This window comes from Lentinus tigrinus (assembly GCF_003813185.1).
Source record: "Lentinus tigrinus ALCF2SS1-7 unplaced genomic scaffold L226scaffold_37, whole genome shotgun sequence".
NCBI lineage: Eukaryota > Fungi > Basidiomycota > Agaricomycetes > Polyporales > Polyporaceae > Lentinus > Lentinus tigrinus.
In genome coordinates this window covers 113,690-131,261 of record NW_027137946.1, presented here as the reverse complement: position 1 = coordinate 131,261, position 17,572 = coordinate 113,690, and the positions used below count along the sequence as shown (strand labels likewise).

The following is a 17,572-nucleotide window of genomic DNA, read 5'->3' as shown; positions in this document are numbered from 1 at the left end:
ACTAGGGACCGGACTCACTCACCCTCACGTTCGTTTTGTACACCACATGAAGTCGGTACCACGTATCACCTGCCATTTTCACGAATACGCAACTTGAATCAACGAGGTTTCACGACGACATTATAGGCGACCGCTGCCTTCCATCATACCAAGACAGTTCTCTGTGCTTCAAGTTGACGGCTCATCTGGTACGGTCACCTTCACGCGACCCAGAATCCAGGTAATACACTGCTCGACAAGAGTCTCTTTGACGCCACCAACTTCTCGTGCCAACTCATGATACGCATCCTGAAACCCCAGTTCAGTGCTCGGTACTCGTTGAAATGTAGGTCGGAAGGCCCTGCAGAACCGGGACACTCACCGGGATGGGAAAGAACGTCTTGTCGATCGCGGGTAATTTCTCGTAAAACTCTTGCGCACCCTCGCATGATGCGATCTGCTGTCTGTGGTTAATGCGGTATCATTTGAAGACAAATTTCAAACCGACACGGACCTTATCCCCAGTGCCGTGCACAATCAGAACCTACCGGCAAAATAGTTCGCTAAACGCGCCAGGGTTGAATGGATTGGCGACTACTTACAGGAATATGTTCGGGCCATTGCTGATAACTCGTTCGTATCAAGTCCTCACCCTAAAGGCAGGATCGTCCGATGTTAATGGCCGTCAACATTGGCAATGAATGCGAAAAGAGTCGGGACAGCAGACGTACCCCAGTGAGCATGTCGTGAACGTGCTTGAATGTCCCCTTCTGCATACAGAATGGATCATTTGCAATGTGCTCATTCACGGCGTCATCGTGAGTGTAATCCTAAAGTCATATAGATAGGTCAAAGCATGAATCGGGAGGGACGACGCACTTACATCGGTGTCTGCTGGAAGAGGAAAGACTATCCTCGGGAAAAGGACACTCATGAGCTTCAGAACATAGCTCAGGATCCGAGGAATGGGCTGCGTCTGCCGGAGGAATGGGCTGGTCGCGACCACACCGGACACGAGTGATACGCTTTCTTGTGTCGGCGGTTCAGACTTGCGTGTTACGAATGCCAACGAGAGCGCGCCTCCCTATGGATCACGTCTTCAGCGCAACAAGAATGAGATGAGATGAGCTGCGCACCATGGATGGTCCCATCAGAAACACCGGAAGGCCGGGATGTGTCTTGGTCACGTACTGGAGCCACCACTCAATATCAATGAGCTGCTCCTTCCAGCTCGTCACTGCGTATCGGCTGTTCTTGCTCCGCTTCCCTTCGTGCCCTCGGGCTTCGAGTGCTGTGTACCCGAAGCCACGTTGGTCGAAGGCGAAGACCGTGATCCCGCTAGCGGCATACCGGGAATGGAGCCAATCGTACTCTGCGATGTACTCCGCATATCCGTGCACGAAGAGAATCACAGCCCGTGGCGTCGTCGTACGAGCGGCGTATGTTCGAGTGTAAAAGTTGAGTCCATCGACTCCAGGTTGCCATGTCTCGGTGAAAGCCTGGTGAGCACGATCAGGGCTGTCCTGGGATTGTGGCTGCACAGGTGGCTCAGGGGAAGGAGAGGATCCTGTCATGATCTTTGGCGAAGTCGGATGTACTCGACTCGATTACTGATTCTAATTCGTGAATCAGCATCAGTGAGTGCCACGCCGGACCCGGCCCACAAATAACGTACCGTTCCAGAGCTTGTCAAGTGGTCTCTTTGGATATCTTCCCTTTCAGTTGCGATGGCAAAGCACATCGCTCATAAGTGAGTACCGTTGCTCGAGGACAAGTTCGAGCGACCTGGATTCCAAGGCGCTGAACCGGACCAACTCCGATCATACTCCGACGCTCCTGTTGTTCATCTCCGCTACACATGACGTTGGTTCGGTTACATTGGCCGCACAGTCGATAGCTTTGTACATCCGTGCACAAGGCAAAGTGGATGATATTGTATGTTCAGTATATTGATCTGCCTGAGATGTACTCGAGTACAATAGTGACCTATAGGAGATTATGCAGAATATGATGAGCAGCCCTAGTCAATCTTACACATCGAAGTAGCACCTAAGATATGTAAGCTCGAGCGTATATCCGAAGCAGGTCGTACCGGGAGCGACGTCTGACTAGAAGTACAAGAATGCGACCACGACTCAGTACAGCGACCGGCAACGCAATGAACGCCTTTTAGACTTCCATATGAGCCTATCCGTCTGCTAGACTCTGCACACCAGACAAGGACGTCGCGGCCGTTCCGACGCTCTCAAATGACGACGAGCTCGCCGCTGAGAGTGGACGTGAGATCAGCTCTCCGGACACGACCGAGCAACTGGAATCGAGGTCACCCATCACCCATTCGGTATCCGAAGAAAGGTCGTCTGTCTCGCTCTCCTCAGACATGGGCGGGAAGTCTCCACACTCCGAGTTGGGGTCAAGATCGCAGTGGTTCTGCCACGCAGGATGAGTTCGGGATGCCGAGGACGTCGAAGGCGCAGGGGACGATGAACGGGTGTTGATGTCAGTGTCGATGTCAGTGTCGGCGCAGGACGAGATGTCCGACTCGAACGCGTATGGCTCCCCGCGCACGGTCTCCATGCTGCTCGTCCTGCGCATGCGCGGGCCTGGGACGCCCTCGTTCGCCTCCCAACGCAGGAGCTCGTCCCGCTCGCGCTGGTTGCGCTGGAACAGCTCGTCCCAAAGGTTCCGTGGTGCAGCTCGCCGCCGGTTGCGGACGATCCAGTCCATGTCGACGATACCCATGTACGTGATGTCTTCCCAGGCACCTTTTGCATCGGTGACTGCGCGGCGTTGGATCCCTTCGTGTGCGAAGCCGAGCGCAGTGAAGAGACGCTGTGTACTCTCGCGAGTGCGAGAGGCCGAGGACATGATACGTGCCTGCACGCGGTGGGCGTCGATGGTCTCGAAGGCCCACTGGACTGCGAGCGCACAGGCCTGCATGCCGTGGCCACGACTGCGGTAGCGGCGCAGGACAGAGACGCCAATATGCACCTGTCGGGGGATGGACGACATGGTCACGTACACGACTCCGATCGTCTTCCATTTCATGACAGTGGGAGATTTTGGGTCCTTCTCCTGAGACGGCGTTTCCTCAGAGTCCTGGGGCGGCTTCTCTGGGGACGTTGTGTTAGTGGGTGCCGGGGGATCTGCGTCCTTCGTTTCGCGCTTGCGCCTGCGTGGCTTGCGCTTGCGTGCCTCTGGGAACTCTCGGGTGAAGATGACGGGGTTGTCGAGGACGATGGGGGAGTCGTGACTGGCAATCTTATCATGGAGAGGGAGCCCTAGCTTCTTGATCTTGAGCGAGTCTGGAACTTTAACCTTGACGGGAGAGCGGATGGCGGCGAAGAGTAGGCAGTGATCGTTCGCGAAATCGAAGACGTCTGGTCGACCAGCGAGCGCAGCCTCGACGGAGACAGCAGATAGCTGTCTCCAGGCGGAAGAAAGATGTTTAGGATTCACTACGTGAATGTTGTCGATAGCAGATTCAAGAACGATAGTGTCCTCCAGGTGGGCAGGCGCAAGGAAGGCACCATCCGGCAGGGAGAAATTGTCGTCGTCAGATGTCTGTAGCGGTTTCATTGCAGAGGCAAGGGAGACAGAGCTTGCAATACGACATATTATATAGGACGGGCGGTGCACGCCGACCTGTACCCGGCTCCGTCATGCGACCGATAAGCACGTTTTCAGACCATTTACATACTAAGTACCCACGACAGACTCACCGACTAGCATCGGATATTTGACAGACTTCGCTCGATGGGAGGTCATCTCGTGCACAGCCGCAGACCGCAGTCGCAGTTTGCGAGCAAGTTCGCGCCTACGTGGCCCAATGAACCCGAAGGATACGAATTGTACACTTTAACACTTGAGCTGATTGTTCGCGTACACTGCAACTGCTCATCGCCAAACCCCAAGACAAGCAACAGCTCAGACTTGCTGCGGGTAATCAGGCAGTCAGTCGTCGTCAGCACGGCGCTGTAGCAGTAGTACCAAGCCACGCACATATTACTTGAAAATCCAAATCTTGGATACCAGCCGTGTCAGTACGCATGATCGAAGAGCAACGGTTGGAAAAGAGGACACAGTCCGACCAGTGCCTGGGCGGCCAACGCCCAGAACAACATCAATATTATGTTAAAAACAAGTCCTTTCCATGGGCATTTGGCACAGTGGTAGCGCGCACGCTTCGCATGCGTGAGGTCCAGGGTTCAATCCCCTGAATGTCCATCCAGATGTACTCCCAAAATTTTCTCTCTCTTCCTTATGGATTGAGCCCCCAATTTGTTTGTTTTTCGTCTCTACACCTGACCACCACCTCCTGTCCGTCTGCCCACGCTCTCTGTTACGTCTGAGTTCCATTCTGGCTTCCGAGTTGGGTACTGCGTTGTCGACTAGGTGCAGAGGCCGCGCTGTGCGCCGATCTCCTCTTCCAGTTTCCGATGCCGATATCTTTCGTCAGGTATTGACCAACTTCATCATGTCGACTTCTCTGCGATCTTCCTCGACTATGGCTTCTCAGTCATCTCAAGTCCCAGGCGAACAGGTCCCCGTGAAGGATAGTCGTGCTACACCCGGATTGAAGAAGATTCCGCCGTACTGGTATCCGTATACCACGATGGCCAAGGGACGCTGGCTAGGACGCGAGGTCCTCGAGGTGGTATCCACCGAGTTCCGGGACCGGTCAATGGAGTTTTATGTACGTGCCACGCCTTTCAACAGCTTGCGGGCCCTCTCACAGTGTTGCATGTGCGATCTGTGCGCAGTACAACCCTTGTCAACCGTTTTCTGCGAATATACACATCGATTCTACCCCCATAGAGTCGACCTGAGCTCTGCACTCGCACCGATCGTCCATGTCGCATTGGGAGACGGTCTGCATCATTGTGGTACGTGTTCACGTTGACTTATGGGTGATTCGCAGAGGTATGCACTCGAATCCGGCGTGACCACGATCAATGGCAAAGTCGCGAAACCAGACACCATCATCCAGAATGGTGACAGGCTCGAGTACGTGTTTTCTTCAGAGTATCTGCTCAACTCGCTGGATGCTTCAACACGTTACCCCCGTTCGTGGAGCACCGCAAGCAGCGAAAGATCGTCGACGCAATTTTAGACTCACCTAACATCTCAACCCCAGGAACGTATCTCACCGTCATGAGCCACCAGTTACCTCGACCCCTGTCCGGATTGTCCTACATGACAAGGAGCGGCAGTTCATCGTCATTGACAAGCCCGGTTCTATCGTACGTGCCCGCGCTCTGCTTCGCGCACGACGTCGGAGATCTGATTGTCACCTCCAGCCTGTGCATGCCGCCGGCCGCTACTTCCGTAATAGTCTCGTCGAGATCCTAAAAAACGACTTCGGATTCGAGAAGGTGTACAGTACGTTGCTATACTTGTACTTGCGTATCGCTGCGCTGACCTTGCCGTGAAGCGGTGAACAGGCTGGACAGGCTCACGTCCGGACTCATGATCCTCCCGCTGAACCCTGCGCTTGCGACTACACTGTCGCGGGAGTTCGTGAATGGGGAGGTAAAGAAGGAGTATGTCGCCCGGTGCAAGGGCAAGTTCCCCGAGTATGTTAACATCTGCCCTCTCATACTGCACGAGCTCAAGGATAGTACACAGGGAGGAGATTGTTTGCGAAGAGCCCCTCTTAACAGTCGACAGGCAGATGGGCTTGAACATCGTCCATCCCGAGGGCAAGGTGTGTTGCATTGCAGGCGTTCTTCAAGCAAGGATCTCTGATACCGGGTGCGTAGCCGGCGAAGACCATCTTCAAGCGTATACGATACGATGCGAACACTGATACGAGCGTCCTCCAATGTGAGTTCCAGACGGATGTGGTTCGCTTCAATACTCAACATTCTACTATAGGTCGCCCCCAGACAGGCCGATGTACGCCGCGACATTTGGATATATGCTTATGACGACTGACATGACGTCTCTGCAGCGCACCAGATCCGCGTCCACCTGCAATACCTCGGGTACCCCATTGCAAACGACCCCATCTACTCTGATCCTCGCATATGGGTGCGTACGTCTTGGTATCAGACCGCTCACACCACTCACCTCGCTCATCCTTCACAGGGCGAGAATCTGGGCAAAGGTGGCATCGACCTCGTTCCGAGCGACGAACGCGCCGCACCACAGGCGCCCGCGCACTCGGGCTTCCAGTTCGACGCGTCCACGAACCCCGAGTCTATCAATCGTACAACCTCTGCAACGGAGAACGATAAGGACGACGAGGCAGCACGACCAAAGCTCCTCCCTCGAGAGACGGGCCACGACATCGGCATGGGCTCCCCTGTCCCGCTCTCGGCGGAGGCCGTGGGCATCATCACGCGACTGCGGAACATGAAGGTGCGCCTACATAGAACCACGACATGATCTCTGAGGTACTCGTGCTAAACGTCGCGTGTCAGGACGAGGCGGAGGATTGGGGCCGCTGGCGCGACGTTGTGTTCCGGGCCAAGGCGGCGCTCGCCCCGCACGGCGTGACGATCCCTCTGCCTCCCCAGAACAGGAGGAAACGCGGCGGCCCCGCGCTGGCTTCCATGACACCGCAGAGCGACACGGCTGGCACGCCCACTGCAGAAGTGGAACCCGTAGCGGAAGACGCGGACGCGCCGCCAGCGAACCAGATCACGGTCGAGGACGTCGCACAGCTCGCCGCGCGCATGTCTGTGGAGACCTCTGCCTCTGCCTCTGTCCCTGCCTCCGAGGTACCGACCCCAGACCCCACCCCGCCGCCAGTCGTAGAGTCGTCTGCGACTGTAGACCCGGTCGCGGACGCGGACGGGATGCTGTACTGCCCGGAGTGCTTCGTGCCGCTGCACCCGGACCCGAAGCCGGAGTCGCTGTATATCTTCCTGCACGCGCTCAAGTACACGACGAGCCTGGGGACGTTCGAGACACAGATGCCGGAGTGGGCGGCGGAGGGGTGGGAGTGGGAGCGGTAGCGGTGAGGTTTGTCAGATACTATTGAACGGTGCTACCCCGTCGATCTAAAGCGTGCGAACATTCAGTTACATACAAGCGATCTCCCGCCTAATGTGGAGTACGGGACGTTGGAGACACAAATGCTGGAATGGGAGTGGGAGCGGTAATATTTGTCGGATACTCTGTCAGCGAGATCGTATTGTATGAGTACATTGAGCAGGCTAGATCGCGGTCTGAAGATCAACAACACACAGTGACAGTACCCCTCACATTATGGTCCGCCCAACGAACGGTGGTACCGCGTCGATCTAGAAGCCAACCCGAGTGTGTGGGCATTCAGTTGTAAGCGACCTTCCATCTGATGTGGTATACGGCACTCACCCAACCAGCTAGCAAACCGACCACCACGCCGAGGTGAATGCGGAACGAATAGTCAGCGAAAGAAATCCACGGCGGAACATCCTCGAGGGCCTGCATGTGGTCGATGTCCATATACACTCTGCGGCCATCCCGCTTCCTGAGGCATCCGAACATCCAATCCTGCCCGTCGGACACACACGTTCTCACTCACTTCCGCAAGCCTGCATGAAAGGTACCGGTGAGGGACCTGGGAGTCACGGTGGTCTGTACGCAATGCACTTACGCAGTATGGGCCATCAGCGCTGACGCCGCGGCGGTGGCATCTGGACGGAAACTTCGAACACCGCATTCACGAATCTCCTCCGCCTCCATGACTATGCAGCAGGAGATGTCTTGGCGTGTTCTCAAAGCCTTGAGTGCGCCATCGGGCGTCTCGCGCAGTTGGCCTGGAACGAATTATTGCAGGGCTCGACCGCGTCCCCAAAAGACTGACGTTCAATGCTCACCTCTCAGTGACTCGTCTGCAGGGTAATGCAGCACTGCATAACGAACGGAACGTACGGGCCCGAGCAGGGACTCATCGGGATCTTTCGTCGCACTGAATTCAGGAGTCGCGTTCGGGCACTGGTCGTCTTCCGGATTGCCGAGGTCGAAGTAGGGCAGTATAACGACGTCTCGATCTGGGTGCATCTTCAGGACGCGCTTGACTGCCGTTATGATGCAGTCCTGTATGTTGAGAGGATTCCATGGCAGGTTTTGAAGGGGTCAGAGTCGTGGTGAGTACTGTGATATATGACCTTGGAAAGAGATGTCCTTCCACTGATAGTAAACACTTACCGGGAAGAAAGGTCTTGCATGTAGTCGCCAGAAGATAAGACGGTCAACAAGATCCACCATAAGAGGATCGTCTGCGAGATTTTCCACATTTCCCAGTTTGCGATAGAGCTCAGGGAGGATGTACATGGGTTCCTTGACAATTCCAGGCGGGGTTGGGCAGGAGCTGCATCGTCGTCATCTTGTGACGGTACGTAGACGATCTGAAAGAATTGTCAGCTATAACTAACATATCATGCTATGAGAAACACGCGCATCTTACCTCTAGAGTCCTCCCGCTCTCCTCAGATTTTCCCAACCCGCCAGTGCGGCGGTACACCGACAATCCTGCTACGAAGCACACGCCCAAGATAGATAGACATAGACTCGGTCCTGTTATTTCAATGCATACAGTCTTCTGCTGACACATTGTTGCAGTTGATTCGGTTGCAGTGGAGGTACGGAGTGAAGGACGTTTAGGAGATACCGTGGCTGGGCGAGTAGAAGCGGCCCGTTACTGTAGTAGTTATCCCACACTATCACTCTGTTAACTCGCAACGAGGTGTCAGAGTCGATACTTAGTATCGTGTGGAGTACTATCAAAGAGAACAAGCAACTCCATCAAGATGACAATCTACAAATACAGCATCATGAATCATATGAATAAGACACGACAAATCGCCCAAGGAGCCGCTTTCAACATGACAAGATCCCATTCCATGCTTAGAGCATAATGGCAAAGGAAACTGCAGCTCATCAACCGGCTCAGTCCCTGCAGTAGCAGTGGGATCGTATCGAATAGGAACAGTGAAGCGTACATCCCTCTGACCGGGGCGCTTCAGCAGGCATGTCTGACCGTCCCTCACAACAAACTTCTCGTCTCCAGGGAGGGTCTCATCTCCCTCCATCAAATGCTTGAACGTGTCTTCGAGAGAGTACAGACGCATTGAGCCTGATCCCAGCCATGGTGCGGATGGATTCGACACAGCCCAAAGCTCGAACTCGAAGGGAGAGTTTACGGCTACTCCCGTTTCAGTGTGGACGAAGTCAATGCAATACTCGCGAGCGGCGAAAAAGCCAGGAAACAGCCGGATGGAGTATGCGCTGTTTGGGATAGGACGAAGGAACACGTTGCGTGCGCCACGTGTGGGTTTTATCTGGAAGAGCGACAGGCTTTAGCTTGAACGCCAACATGTTGACAGAATGAAGGACATACCCCAGTCACATTGTCGGTTGACATCGCGAGTAGAGTCCGCGCCTTCTCCATCACAAACTCCAAGCTCCCTGTGTCCTGGATATGTTGGGCCAATTTCGAATCTAACCATGTGCCCAGTTCGGCGCGAGGCCCCCGATATTTGCTGGTCCCCAACGTGAAGATGTCGAAATCGTTGCGAGGTTGGAAGCCGGCGTACTTGTTGCGAATAGTTTGCAGACATACATCGCGCCATGTTTGTCCAGCCGTTGCAGTCGGGCCAGGTTGAGTGGAAAGTGTGGCACTAGAGGAGGAGGGGCGGCGGTACGGGAGGTACCGGCTGGCTTCCTGATCGTTCAGGCAACATCAGAGACTATAGTAAACAAAATAACAAACAAAGCACGTTAGATCCCTTGATACGCCTGGAAGACATAGCTGAGAGAGGCTGAGAGGCGAGAGGCGAGATGGTAAGTACAAAGAGATGGTGGTGGCTGCAAACAAGTTCGAACTTCCCAACATCCCATTCCCACGCTCCTAAGTTGGTGAGTCCCTCTCCAGCCTCGGGGTACTCCAGTGGGAGGAGCTCTCTGATATTGGGAGCTTGCCGAGGCGTACCATTTCTTGTATGGAACCACTTCAGCATGCAATGCTTCTGGGCAAGCAACTCAATGAATAGTCCAATTCCTCGTATACGAAGCCATGTTCAAGTGAATGCACACGCACATGGGATCGTCCTCGTTCAAATCGTTCGTTAGTCGCGTCTATGTCATAGTCATCTGAAGGCTATATGTGTAATCCCGTCTATACGTTGGGCTGTACTACTCCTATACTCTCGTGAGCTGCCGGTGGTCGTGATATAAACGTCAACTCGTCATTAACTGCTCTCTTCTTGTGGCTCGTGCCGAGGCCACAACTCCAGTGGCAGTACAGTCGATGCAAAGAACAGGGTGAACGCAGCCACAATAAGGAACACGTAGACTGCGTACCCGCCCAACCAGTTACGCTCCAGCGAAGTAGCGAAAAGCGACGTTGACGCTGCAGGACCGAACGCACGCATCACGGACGCCACGAACTGCGCCACTCCATTCACCGCGCCCAGGGAACGGTTGCTCGGAACCGAGGACGTGATGAATATGAAGATTGCCCCTGCGTGGATTTGAAGGTCAGCATCCCTGATCCGATACTTACACAAGTCGACAAGTATGAGGACTGACCGAATGAGAGGTCCATGACAACAATAAGGGCCATCTGGACGAATACTAGTCCCCAGATCACGTTGTCCACCCCGTGAGCCTTGGCGTATAGGCTCATTACCGGGAAAAGGGCGTATAGAGGGACGAACGTTGACAGTCCCAACTGGAAGGTGCGCTTCGGGCCAAGGACGTCAACTGCTTTCGCGAAAAACAGAGCCTGGAAGATGCCATCCAGCAAGCCAAGACTTCCCAAGATGAGCCCAATCGTTGGTGGGGAAAGCCCGAGGCCGCCGAGCTCGATGGGGGTGGAAAAGAAGAGCGGCATAAGCGCGATGAAGCCAATCTCAATGAGCGCGAGCACGCCGTAATTGATGATGGAAGTCACGACTGGCCGGGTGAGGATGCTGCGCAGGGGTGGGGGCCCGTCGTCTCCGGTATGTGATGAACCCTCCTCGGAGCACGTTGTTGGATCTGCGCGACGCCGCTTCGGGACAGTCTAGACATATGTCAGCATTGCAAGGAAAGCCCAGGGATACGACAATGTCCCCACCTCTTTCAGGAACAGCGCCGTGATGATGAAGCATAACGCAGAGAATGCTGCAGCCGTGCCGCACGGAAGGAAGTAGGGGTATTTGATCCAGAACGGATGCGAGAAGAGGTTGGGCCACCGGTCATGAGGCTTCGCGAGTTGTCCGCCGATGAGAGGCCTGCACGTCCTATGTCAATACAATGCTCGGGACAGCACATGTAGACGAACCCTATTGTCGCTCCGGTCGCCCATGCTACTGGTATGGAAGCGAAACCTTGAGCGATGTTTGTGGAGTCCGTAAGCTCTTAATGTCGGAGATGGTGAGTATGGCAGCGCAAGCCTGAGACACATGGGTATCGCCTACCTCCCATCATGCTCTTCATAACGCCTGTATTTCCGTTCAGCATTCCTACTAGGCTCCGGCTAGGACGAGTACGTGACAATTAGCACGCAACATATGGTACACTAGAAGCCCGAACGAAACTTACCTGACTACAAGAGACAAGAACGTCTTCGAGAGGCCGAAACAGACCATGGAAATGGCCAGTCCACCTACACCCACGAGAAGGACAGGCTTGCGTCCAATGTGGTCCGAGAGCCGTGACCATTGGAACACGAACAGTGCCTCGGTTGCGAAGAAGATGGATTCCTACGAGGCAGATGTTAACTCAAGTCTCACCGTATCAAGCATGGAGAGTGTTCGAATGACTCACAATCATTCCAGCGTAGTATCCGACTTTCTTTTCATCGCCGCCGGTGATGTCCAGTTCGCTCACCAACTACACGAACTTAACTGTCAGCTCATCTCGTCATGCACGCGCAATGCCACTGCCCAGCACGACAAACCTGGTTGATGAACGGGAAGATGCAGTTCGACGTAATGGGCTCCGCGAGGTGCAGCAGCATCAATATACCAATCTGCACCTTCGGGAGTGGAGTGGGCTTCCGTTTCTCCGTCTGCTTCGAATTGGTTGCACCATGGTTATCGACGTCCTCACGGCCCTCCCGGACGTCCGCAAGCAGAGGACGTGTCTCTTCTGAGACGACAAAGCTCATTTTGAACAGACAGAGTCTCGTCCAAAGAGGACGACGGTGGTGGTGGTCCGGGAAACGGACGCGTATCTTTCGCCTTGAACCTAAATACGCGCGAGGGCGTCAGAACATTCGGTATGAGTCAGAAAATTGTCTCGGGTAAGGACTCAGACATGAGAATTTGCCCTCACCTGATGCCTCCTATAACGACCACTCCGCGCAAAGGCGAAGCTGCAGATCAATGCAGAAAGGTAGATGACTCGCAGTTCGCAACTTCAAGTGCCCGAGAGCGAAATTTAGTGGTGGCACACGCCTAGGCCCTGGCAGGAGCGCGCGCTTCACTTTAGCGCCCTAAAGCCCAGTACCGAAAGATACGTTCTCCGGTTGACAGGGGCGACTTACCCAGACGGTCGAACATATAATCTTATAGCGAAGCTGTAGAAAAGGAGAGTACATGACGACAATTCACATAAACGATAAGAATAAAGAATTATGTACTGGGCTCTAGTGAATGAGTTCGTTCCTCTTCATCCCATCGAACCGACCACCCGTGAACCGCGCCGAGGTCCGCCTTGTAACCCCAGGAACCGGCTCGCCCGCCGCCTCCCCAACATCCATCTGTACACGCATGCTGTTCGTGGACGTCCGCCTGCGTGCCGTGAGCCCGCGCGGAAGAGCCTGGTGTCCGCGGTTCTGCATCCCCGCGTCCGCCTTGTCATGCAGATGCAGATCGAACATCCAGGAGCTCGACTGGGGGAGATCCGGCCGCACGACGACGGGATTCTCGCCTTCGTCCGACGAGAAGCCGGCTTGAGACGGCGAGGGGGAGAAAGGGGCAAGGGTGGTGGACGCGTCGACTAGGCCAGGGTCGCACGTCTGATGGAGACTTGACCAGCTGCCTAGGCTGACGATCGGACCCGCAGCGAGAGAGGGCGACGAAGGGCTGTCGTCCTGACTGATCGCGATGAGTTTCTTCGTCTCGTCCAACGGGCCGCCACTGCCGCCCAAGGACGAGAACGAGAGCGCGGGTTGCGCGAGCACGGAGGGGAGACGGTCGCGGCGAGAGGGTAGAAGCGGGATGCTCTTGAACATCCTATCTTGCTGTTGAGCCGTAGATTCCGACAGATCGTGAGCTGTAGCGTCCTCTTGACGAACCTGAGGCTCTTCTTCTTGCGTTATGGGAGCCTGCGTCGGAAGGCCATGCGTGCTCAAGGTCGAATCGCCACAGGAGTCCACCGCAGGGAGTCGCAAGGGAGCCGCGCCAGTGCCAGAAGAACCTAGGACAGACCCAGTGAAAGACTCAGAGCTAGCCCTCGAACCAAGCTTAGACCCCGAGTCGGGCAAAGAACCAGACGCAGAAGGAGCAGCATCCGGATTGCGAACAGGCACATCATCCGCTTCTGCCGAAAGCATGCCACTCTGGACTAGCAGCGACTTGCACCTGGCGCTGTTGGCGATGTCGCGAAGCTGCACCGTCGTCGCAACGGGAAGCTTGCGTGAGCCGTGGGGCAATTTCGACAGGAGGCGAGCACTAAGTTCGACGGAGAGTTTCCGAATAAGCCCGGTGCGTACAGGGACAGAGGGCGCGCTACTTGAAGATCGGAACTCGTCCGCTGGTTTCGCTGGTTCCGAGCCCGAGTGGACTGCAGCGGGGACGTCGACAGCACGTCCCTTGCCCTTGCGGTCGAACGTTGCATGTTCCCGAGCTGATGCTTCCTCCGTCTTGCGGCCAGCCATCACGGGTGACGATGTCGCAGTGCTGTCGTCGTGTGTAGAGGACGCCACGGACACGCTAGCGACAGACCGTTCGGACTGCGTACGCGAACGCGGCTCCTGAGACCGGCCTCGTGCGACAATGTCAGAATAGCTAGAGGTCCATTCAAAATCAGATGTGTGCCCTGGTATAGACCCAGCCACGACTTACCTAGTGCGAGCCAGGTTAGGCGGACGTTGATCACGATCCGGGCCCGAGGCAGCATCGTTTCGCTCAAGATGGCTCTCAAACCGCTGTACCGGCGGCTCCGACGTCGCGCGCGAGGTCCGGGGAGTAGGAGCGACGAAGGCACTGCGTCCGCGCGAAGCAGAGACTGGGTTCGCCTCCAATTTGATACTGCTCGTCGCTTTGGAGGCAGTCTTGGTCCGACTGCGGCCAATCTCGCACATGCCACGCCGGACTTGCGTGTCATTAGCCAGCGGTGGGTGCCGCGCTCCATCCAAGATGTCTCGGTCGACCCTAGCAGGAACGGACTCAAGGCGGTTCCGCCGCTCCACCCGGACTGGCAAGTAGTCCCTTGGGGGCACGCTGGTTCCATCAGCGTCAGCGGCGGATATAAGGAAGGGAACGCGGGCAATAACATACCTGCGATCAGTATGTTTGGATATCGCCTCGGTAGAGATGCTCTTCCGACAGCCACGCCGTCCTCGGTCGCCAGCGGCGATCTTGGCCTCGAGCTGCTCTGCAGCGTAGTCGATTCCTTTGGGTGTCAATGCGAACGGCCTACTGCTGGCAAGACCTGTGGATGCGATCACAACCTATTCGAACGCTTTAGCTGAGCCGACACAGTGAGAACGATAACGACTCACGCTAGGGCGTCGAGAACGAGACGAGGAGCGGGACATCTTGCGTATAAGAGGCGTAACAGCGGGTTTTCCCTTTGAAGAGCCTTTGCTGCTGCTGACGGAAGGTACGGACGACGGCCTGGCTTCGGGAACGGATTTCCCCTGAGTATCAGGAAGGTCAGGTGCAGTCAGGCGTACAGGCTGAGGAGAAGCAGCCTCGACGAACTCCCACTCCGAAGATGAACTCAGATAGTCTTCAACCTCTGCAGCCTCCTCCGTATCGTGGGGCTCCGCGCTTGCAGGTACGTCGACAAGAGTCTGCACCGACTCAGGTGCCGAAGCAGCGTCGGGAAGTGGGATCTCATCCATCTCTGGCACAATGGTGTGGATACTACTAGGGGAATCCGAGCGTAGGATATGTCGAACAGAAGAATCCGAGCCACGGTCATCCTCGTTGTCGTCAGAAACCGGGGACTTGGTCGCCATGCCTAATACCATTTCCTCGTCCGAGTGATCGCTGTTCTCCGGGCCTTCTCCGTCGCTTGCCATATCAAGACCTAGCCCTTGAGAATCGCGACCACTCAAGAGCGGCGGCGGCGCCACAGCAGCGAGGAGAGGCTGGGGCATCATCAATGGGAACCTTGCAGGCGTCTCCGTCTCAGGACTCGACATCACACCCTCAGGATGTGCCTCCTGAGCGCCGTACGTGAGGCCACGATCGTCGACGATGGCCAGGCGACCACGGATGGCAGAGTACCAGCAGGCATGCGGCGTGCCTGGGAATCCATGGTCCGAGTCCGGCTCCTCGGTCCTCTCGGATACGTCGGTGGGCACGCCGTTGATGACTTCGTCTGTGACCAGAGGGGGAGCTGCTCGATAGTACTCTGGCGGGAGTTGAATGAGTGGCTGAAGCAAGAAGGATGAAGGTTGAAGGGCGTTCGGCGGTTGCGGTGTTGGTGTTGGGTGCGGCTGCGGCGACGAACGCGGGGAAGAAGGCGCAGTATAGTCATCGTGATCGGGGGAAGTAGGAGCAGGGGCCTCAAACGGAGCCTTCTCACATGCCTTCTCCAGGGACCACGAGGAACGAGGGGGAAGTACATTATTATCTCCATCGGCTAGGTTAGGTGGTTCGACATGGCAAGTAGTTTGAGACGTTGAACAGTTCTCTAGAGGCGAAGCTAGCTGAGCTTGAGATAAGACCGGAGACTGAGCGACAGGTGAAACGTCGGTTGTGAGGGACGGCACATCCGGCAGGAGATTAGCGTCAGCGGACGAGGCCTCTGGGAGAGAAGTGGGTTGGGCAGAAGATGGGGCTTGAAACTGCAGAGGTGCAGGGACATCAATCGAAACTGTTGAAGACGGCGAGAGTCCTTCATCCTGTGAGACGACCGCAGCTTGAGATGGCGGGGGGACTTGAGGAAGCGATGTTGCAGGTTCTTCACCCAAGAGAACCAAAGCCTTCGATTGCTCACCAGATGCAACTCCCATGACATCGTCGACAGGCGGAGAGGCAGGCGCGTTGACCAAACCCGCCCGAACTACTTGCTCGTCATGGGTATCTTGAGAAGCTTCCAGCTTGGCTAGTGGCGGAGGTCGCTCGACAAGAGAGACAACTGGAGATCGAGATGACGAGTGGACTTGAGGAACAGATGTCGCCAATCCGTCGACCAAGAGATTAGAACGCCGTGATTGCTCATCAGGTGTGGCTCCCAAGACACAGTGGACCGGCTGAAGTGCAGATGCATCGTCCAAGATCGCCAGAGTCGGCGGTACCTGCTCGCCAGGTGCGTCTTGAAGGGGGTTCAATTTCGGACGCGAGGACCACCACTTCACGGCGAGAGCGAGAAGCACGCCAGCGGTAGCGAGTATACCGGCCATACCGGCCAGTATCCATGGAGAAGGCGAGGAGATACGTACGCGCACGCAGGACAGATAAGCAATGAAGCTCTCGACAATGTTTCCTAGAGCTTGTAGAACTGGAGCCGTATCATCCCAGGACTCGGTGAGCGCGTCGGCGAGAACTTCCGGCGTGAGGCTCGAGTCGAGTTCGCGAGCGGCAGGTGTCTTGGCGATGGCGATAGTCTCCAGCGAGAAGCTTGCTGAGATGTACTGTGGAACTCTGGGCTTGGTGTAAGGAACCGGGTCCCAGGGCCATCGTTCCACCTCGTCTTGCTCGTCAAAGTCGGGGAGCAACAAGGGTATCAGAGGCAAGAGGCACGCCAAAACCGCTTGAAGTCGTGATTCGGGCATAGTTTGGCGGATGCAGAGGGGGTTTCGCAGGAGTGAGCGGGGACGGAGGAAGGAAGGGGGCGCAGATGATGGTGGTATGAAGCCAAGAAACGAACCTCAGCTACAGCGCCGGCCCGTACTTTCACCGTGACCTTCTTCACCAACCACCATCTCCCCGACTCCGAGGAGGACCCGCTGGGTCCTCGGCTTTAACTCTACATTGACAATTCTGCGAGTTTCCTACGGCCGGGTGAAGAGATGGTTGGTTACATTGTAAGTATCACGACCCCAGGGCCCAGGCGCGTTCGGTCTCACCGTGCGTTCGAGGGAAGACGTTCACCTCGAACGTATCCAGGGAACTTGGATACGGAGATGCATACATGTAGCGGGCGTTGCTATGCTGTTCTGTGGATGGTCTTCACGAAGGTATGCCGTTCAGTCTACATAGCCTTCAGCCACTATAGGGTGAAAGCTCTACTTAACGGGGCTCATCCTCTCTGCACATATGACACGAAGTCGATTTGGTCGTGTCTCAAGTCTCGTCGTCTCTCCCGACAGTTACCGTGAATATCGACGCCCCCCTCGTTCGATGCTGGATATCCTGCTACCTGCTGCATCGCGGGAACGATTCTTTCCGGCTCCCCTCCTGTTGGAGGGCTTCCTGCCCTCGCCTTGCACTGGGGACTCGAGCGCCTCTCCCCTAGCGGCGGTCATGAGATGATCCGTGTTGTTCTTGCGAATCAC

The 17,572-nt window shown here is 55.8% G+C and overlaps 7 protein-coding genes and 1 non-coding gene across 8 annotated transcripts; 2 read left to right on the top strand and 6 right to left on the bottom strand.

Moving 5' to 3' along the window:
* Positions 1-66: 66 nt before the first annotated feature.
* Positions 67-1,739, bottom strand: L226DRAFT_514497 (lysophospholipase). The gene is made up of 8 exons (XM_067678415.1): positions 1,655-1,739; positions 1,116-1,595; positions 863-1,063; positions 711-809; positions 582-632; positions 494-523; positions 362-436; positions 67-288 (listed from the first exon to the last, which is right to left on the bottom strand). Exons 2-8 carry the CDS (start codon positions 1,551-1,553, stop codon positions 169-171), a joined length of 1,014 nt encoding a protein of 337 aa, XP_067531010.1. The 5' UTR covers positions 1,554-1,595; positions 1,655-1,739; the 3' UTR covers positions 67-168.
* A 179-nt stretch (positions 1,740-1,918) lies between these two features.
* L226DRAFT_514496 (uncharacterized protein) lies at positions 1,919-4,019 on the bottom strand. The gene is made up of 3 exons (XM_067678414.1): positions 3,982-4,019; positions 3,702-3,915; positions 1,919-3,634 (listed from the first exon to the last, which is right to left on the bottom strand). The coding sequence occupies exon 3, from the start codon at positions 3,556-3,558 to the stop codon at positions 2,167-2,169; it is 1,392 nt and encodes a 463-aa protein (XP_067531009.1). The 5' UTR covers positions 3,559-3,634; positions 3,702-3,915; positions 3,982-4,019; the 3' UTR covers positions 1,919-2,166.
* Positions 4,020-4,134: 115 nt separating this feature from the next.
* L226DRAFT_t238 lies at positions 4,135-4,206 on the top strand. Its single transcript has one exon. It is a non-coding gene; the product is annotated as a tRNA-Ala (tRNA).
* A 52-nt stretch (positions 4,207-4,258) lies between these two features.
* L226DRAFT_538903 (pseudouridine synthase) lies at positions 4,259-7,117 on the top strand. The gene is made up of 13 exons (XM_067681587.1): positions 4,259-4,374; positions 4,439-4,675; positions 4,901-4,986; positions 5,117-5,222; positions 5,280-5,361; positions 5,414-5,555; positions 5,608-5,686; positions 5,742-5,805; positions 5,857-5,877; positions 5,933-6,012; positions 6,070-6,342; positions 6,405-6,948; positions 7,008-7,117. The coding sequence occupies exons 2-12, from the start codon at positions 4,487-4,489 to the stop codon at positions 6,939-6,941; spliced, it is 1,659 nt and encodes a 552-aa protein (XP_067531008.1). The 5' UTR covers positions 4,259-4,374; positions 4,439-4,486; the 3' UTR covers positions 6,942-6,948; positions 7,008-7,117.
* Positions 7,118-7,187: 70 nt separating this feature from the next.
* On the bottom strand, positions 7,188-7,971 carry L226DRAFT_574758 (uncharacterized protein; the record flags this gene model as incomplete). Its single annotated transcript, XM_067685096.1, has 5 exons — positions 7,188-7,229; positions 7,303-7,392; positions 7,493-7,502; positions 7,565-7,727; positions 7,788-7,971. 5 exons carry the CDS (start codon positions 7,969-7,971, stop codon positions 7,188-7,190), a joined length of 489 nt encoding a protein of 162 aa, XP_067531007.1.
* A 143-nt stretch (positions 7,972-8,114) lies between these two features.
* L226DRAFT_574757 (uncharacterized protein) lies at positions 8,115-9,719 on the bottom strand (the record flags this gene model as incomplete). The annotated part of the gene is made up of 4 exons (XM_067685095.1): positions 8,115-8,318; positions 8,913-9,251; positions 9,311-9,634; positions 9,690-9,719. The coding sequence occupies 4 exons, from the start codon at positions 9,717-9,719 to the stop codon at positions 8,115-8,117; spliced, it is 897 nt and encodes a 298-aa protein (XP_067531006.1).
* Positions 9,720-10,160: 441 nt separating this feature from the next.
* On the bottom strand, positions 10,161-12,064 carry L226DRAFT_547755 (MFS general substrate transporter; the record flags this gene model as incomplete). The annotated part of the gene is made up of 8 exons (XM_067682524.1): positions 10,161-10,432; positions 10,501-10,883; positions 11,067-11,186; positions 11,237-11,312; positions 11,373-11,431; positions 11,497-11,657; positions 11,722-11,787; positions 11,855-12,064. 8 exons carry the CDS (start codon positions 12,062-12,064, stop codon positions 10,161-10,163), a joined length of 1,347 nt encoding a protein of 448 aa, XP_067531005.1.
* Positions 12,065-12,544: 480 nt separating this feature from the next.
* Positions 12,545-16,849, bottom strand: L226DRAFT_616152 (uncharacterized protein; the record flags this gene model as incomplete). Its single annotated transcript, XM_067686870.1, has 4 exons — positions 12,545-13,907; positions 13,965-14,342; positions 14,400-14,572; positions 14,624-16,849. The coding sequence occupies 4 exons, from the start codon at positions 16,847-16,849 to the stop codon at positions 12,545-12,547; spliced, it is 4,140 nt and encodes a 1,379-aa protein (XP_067531004.1).
* Between the last annotated feature and the right edge of the window lie 723 nt (positions 16,850-17,572).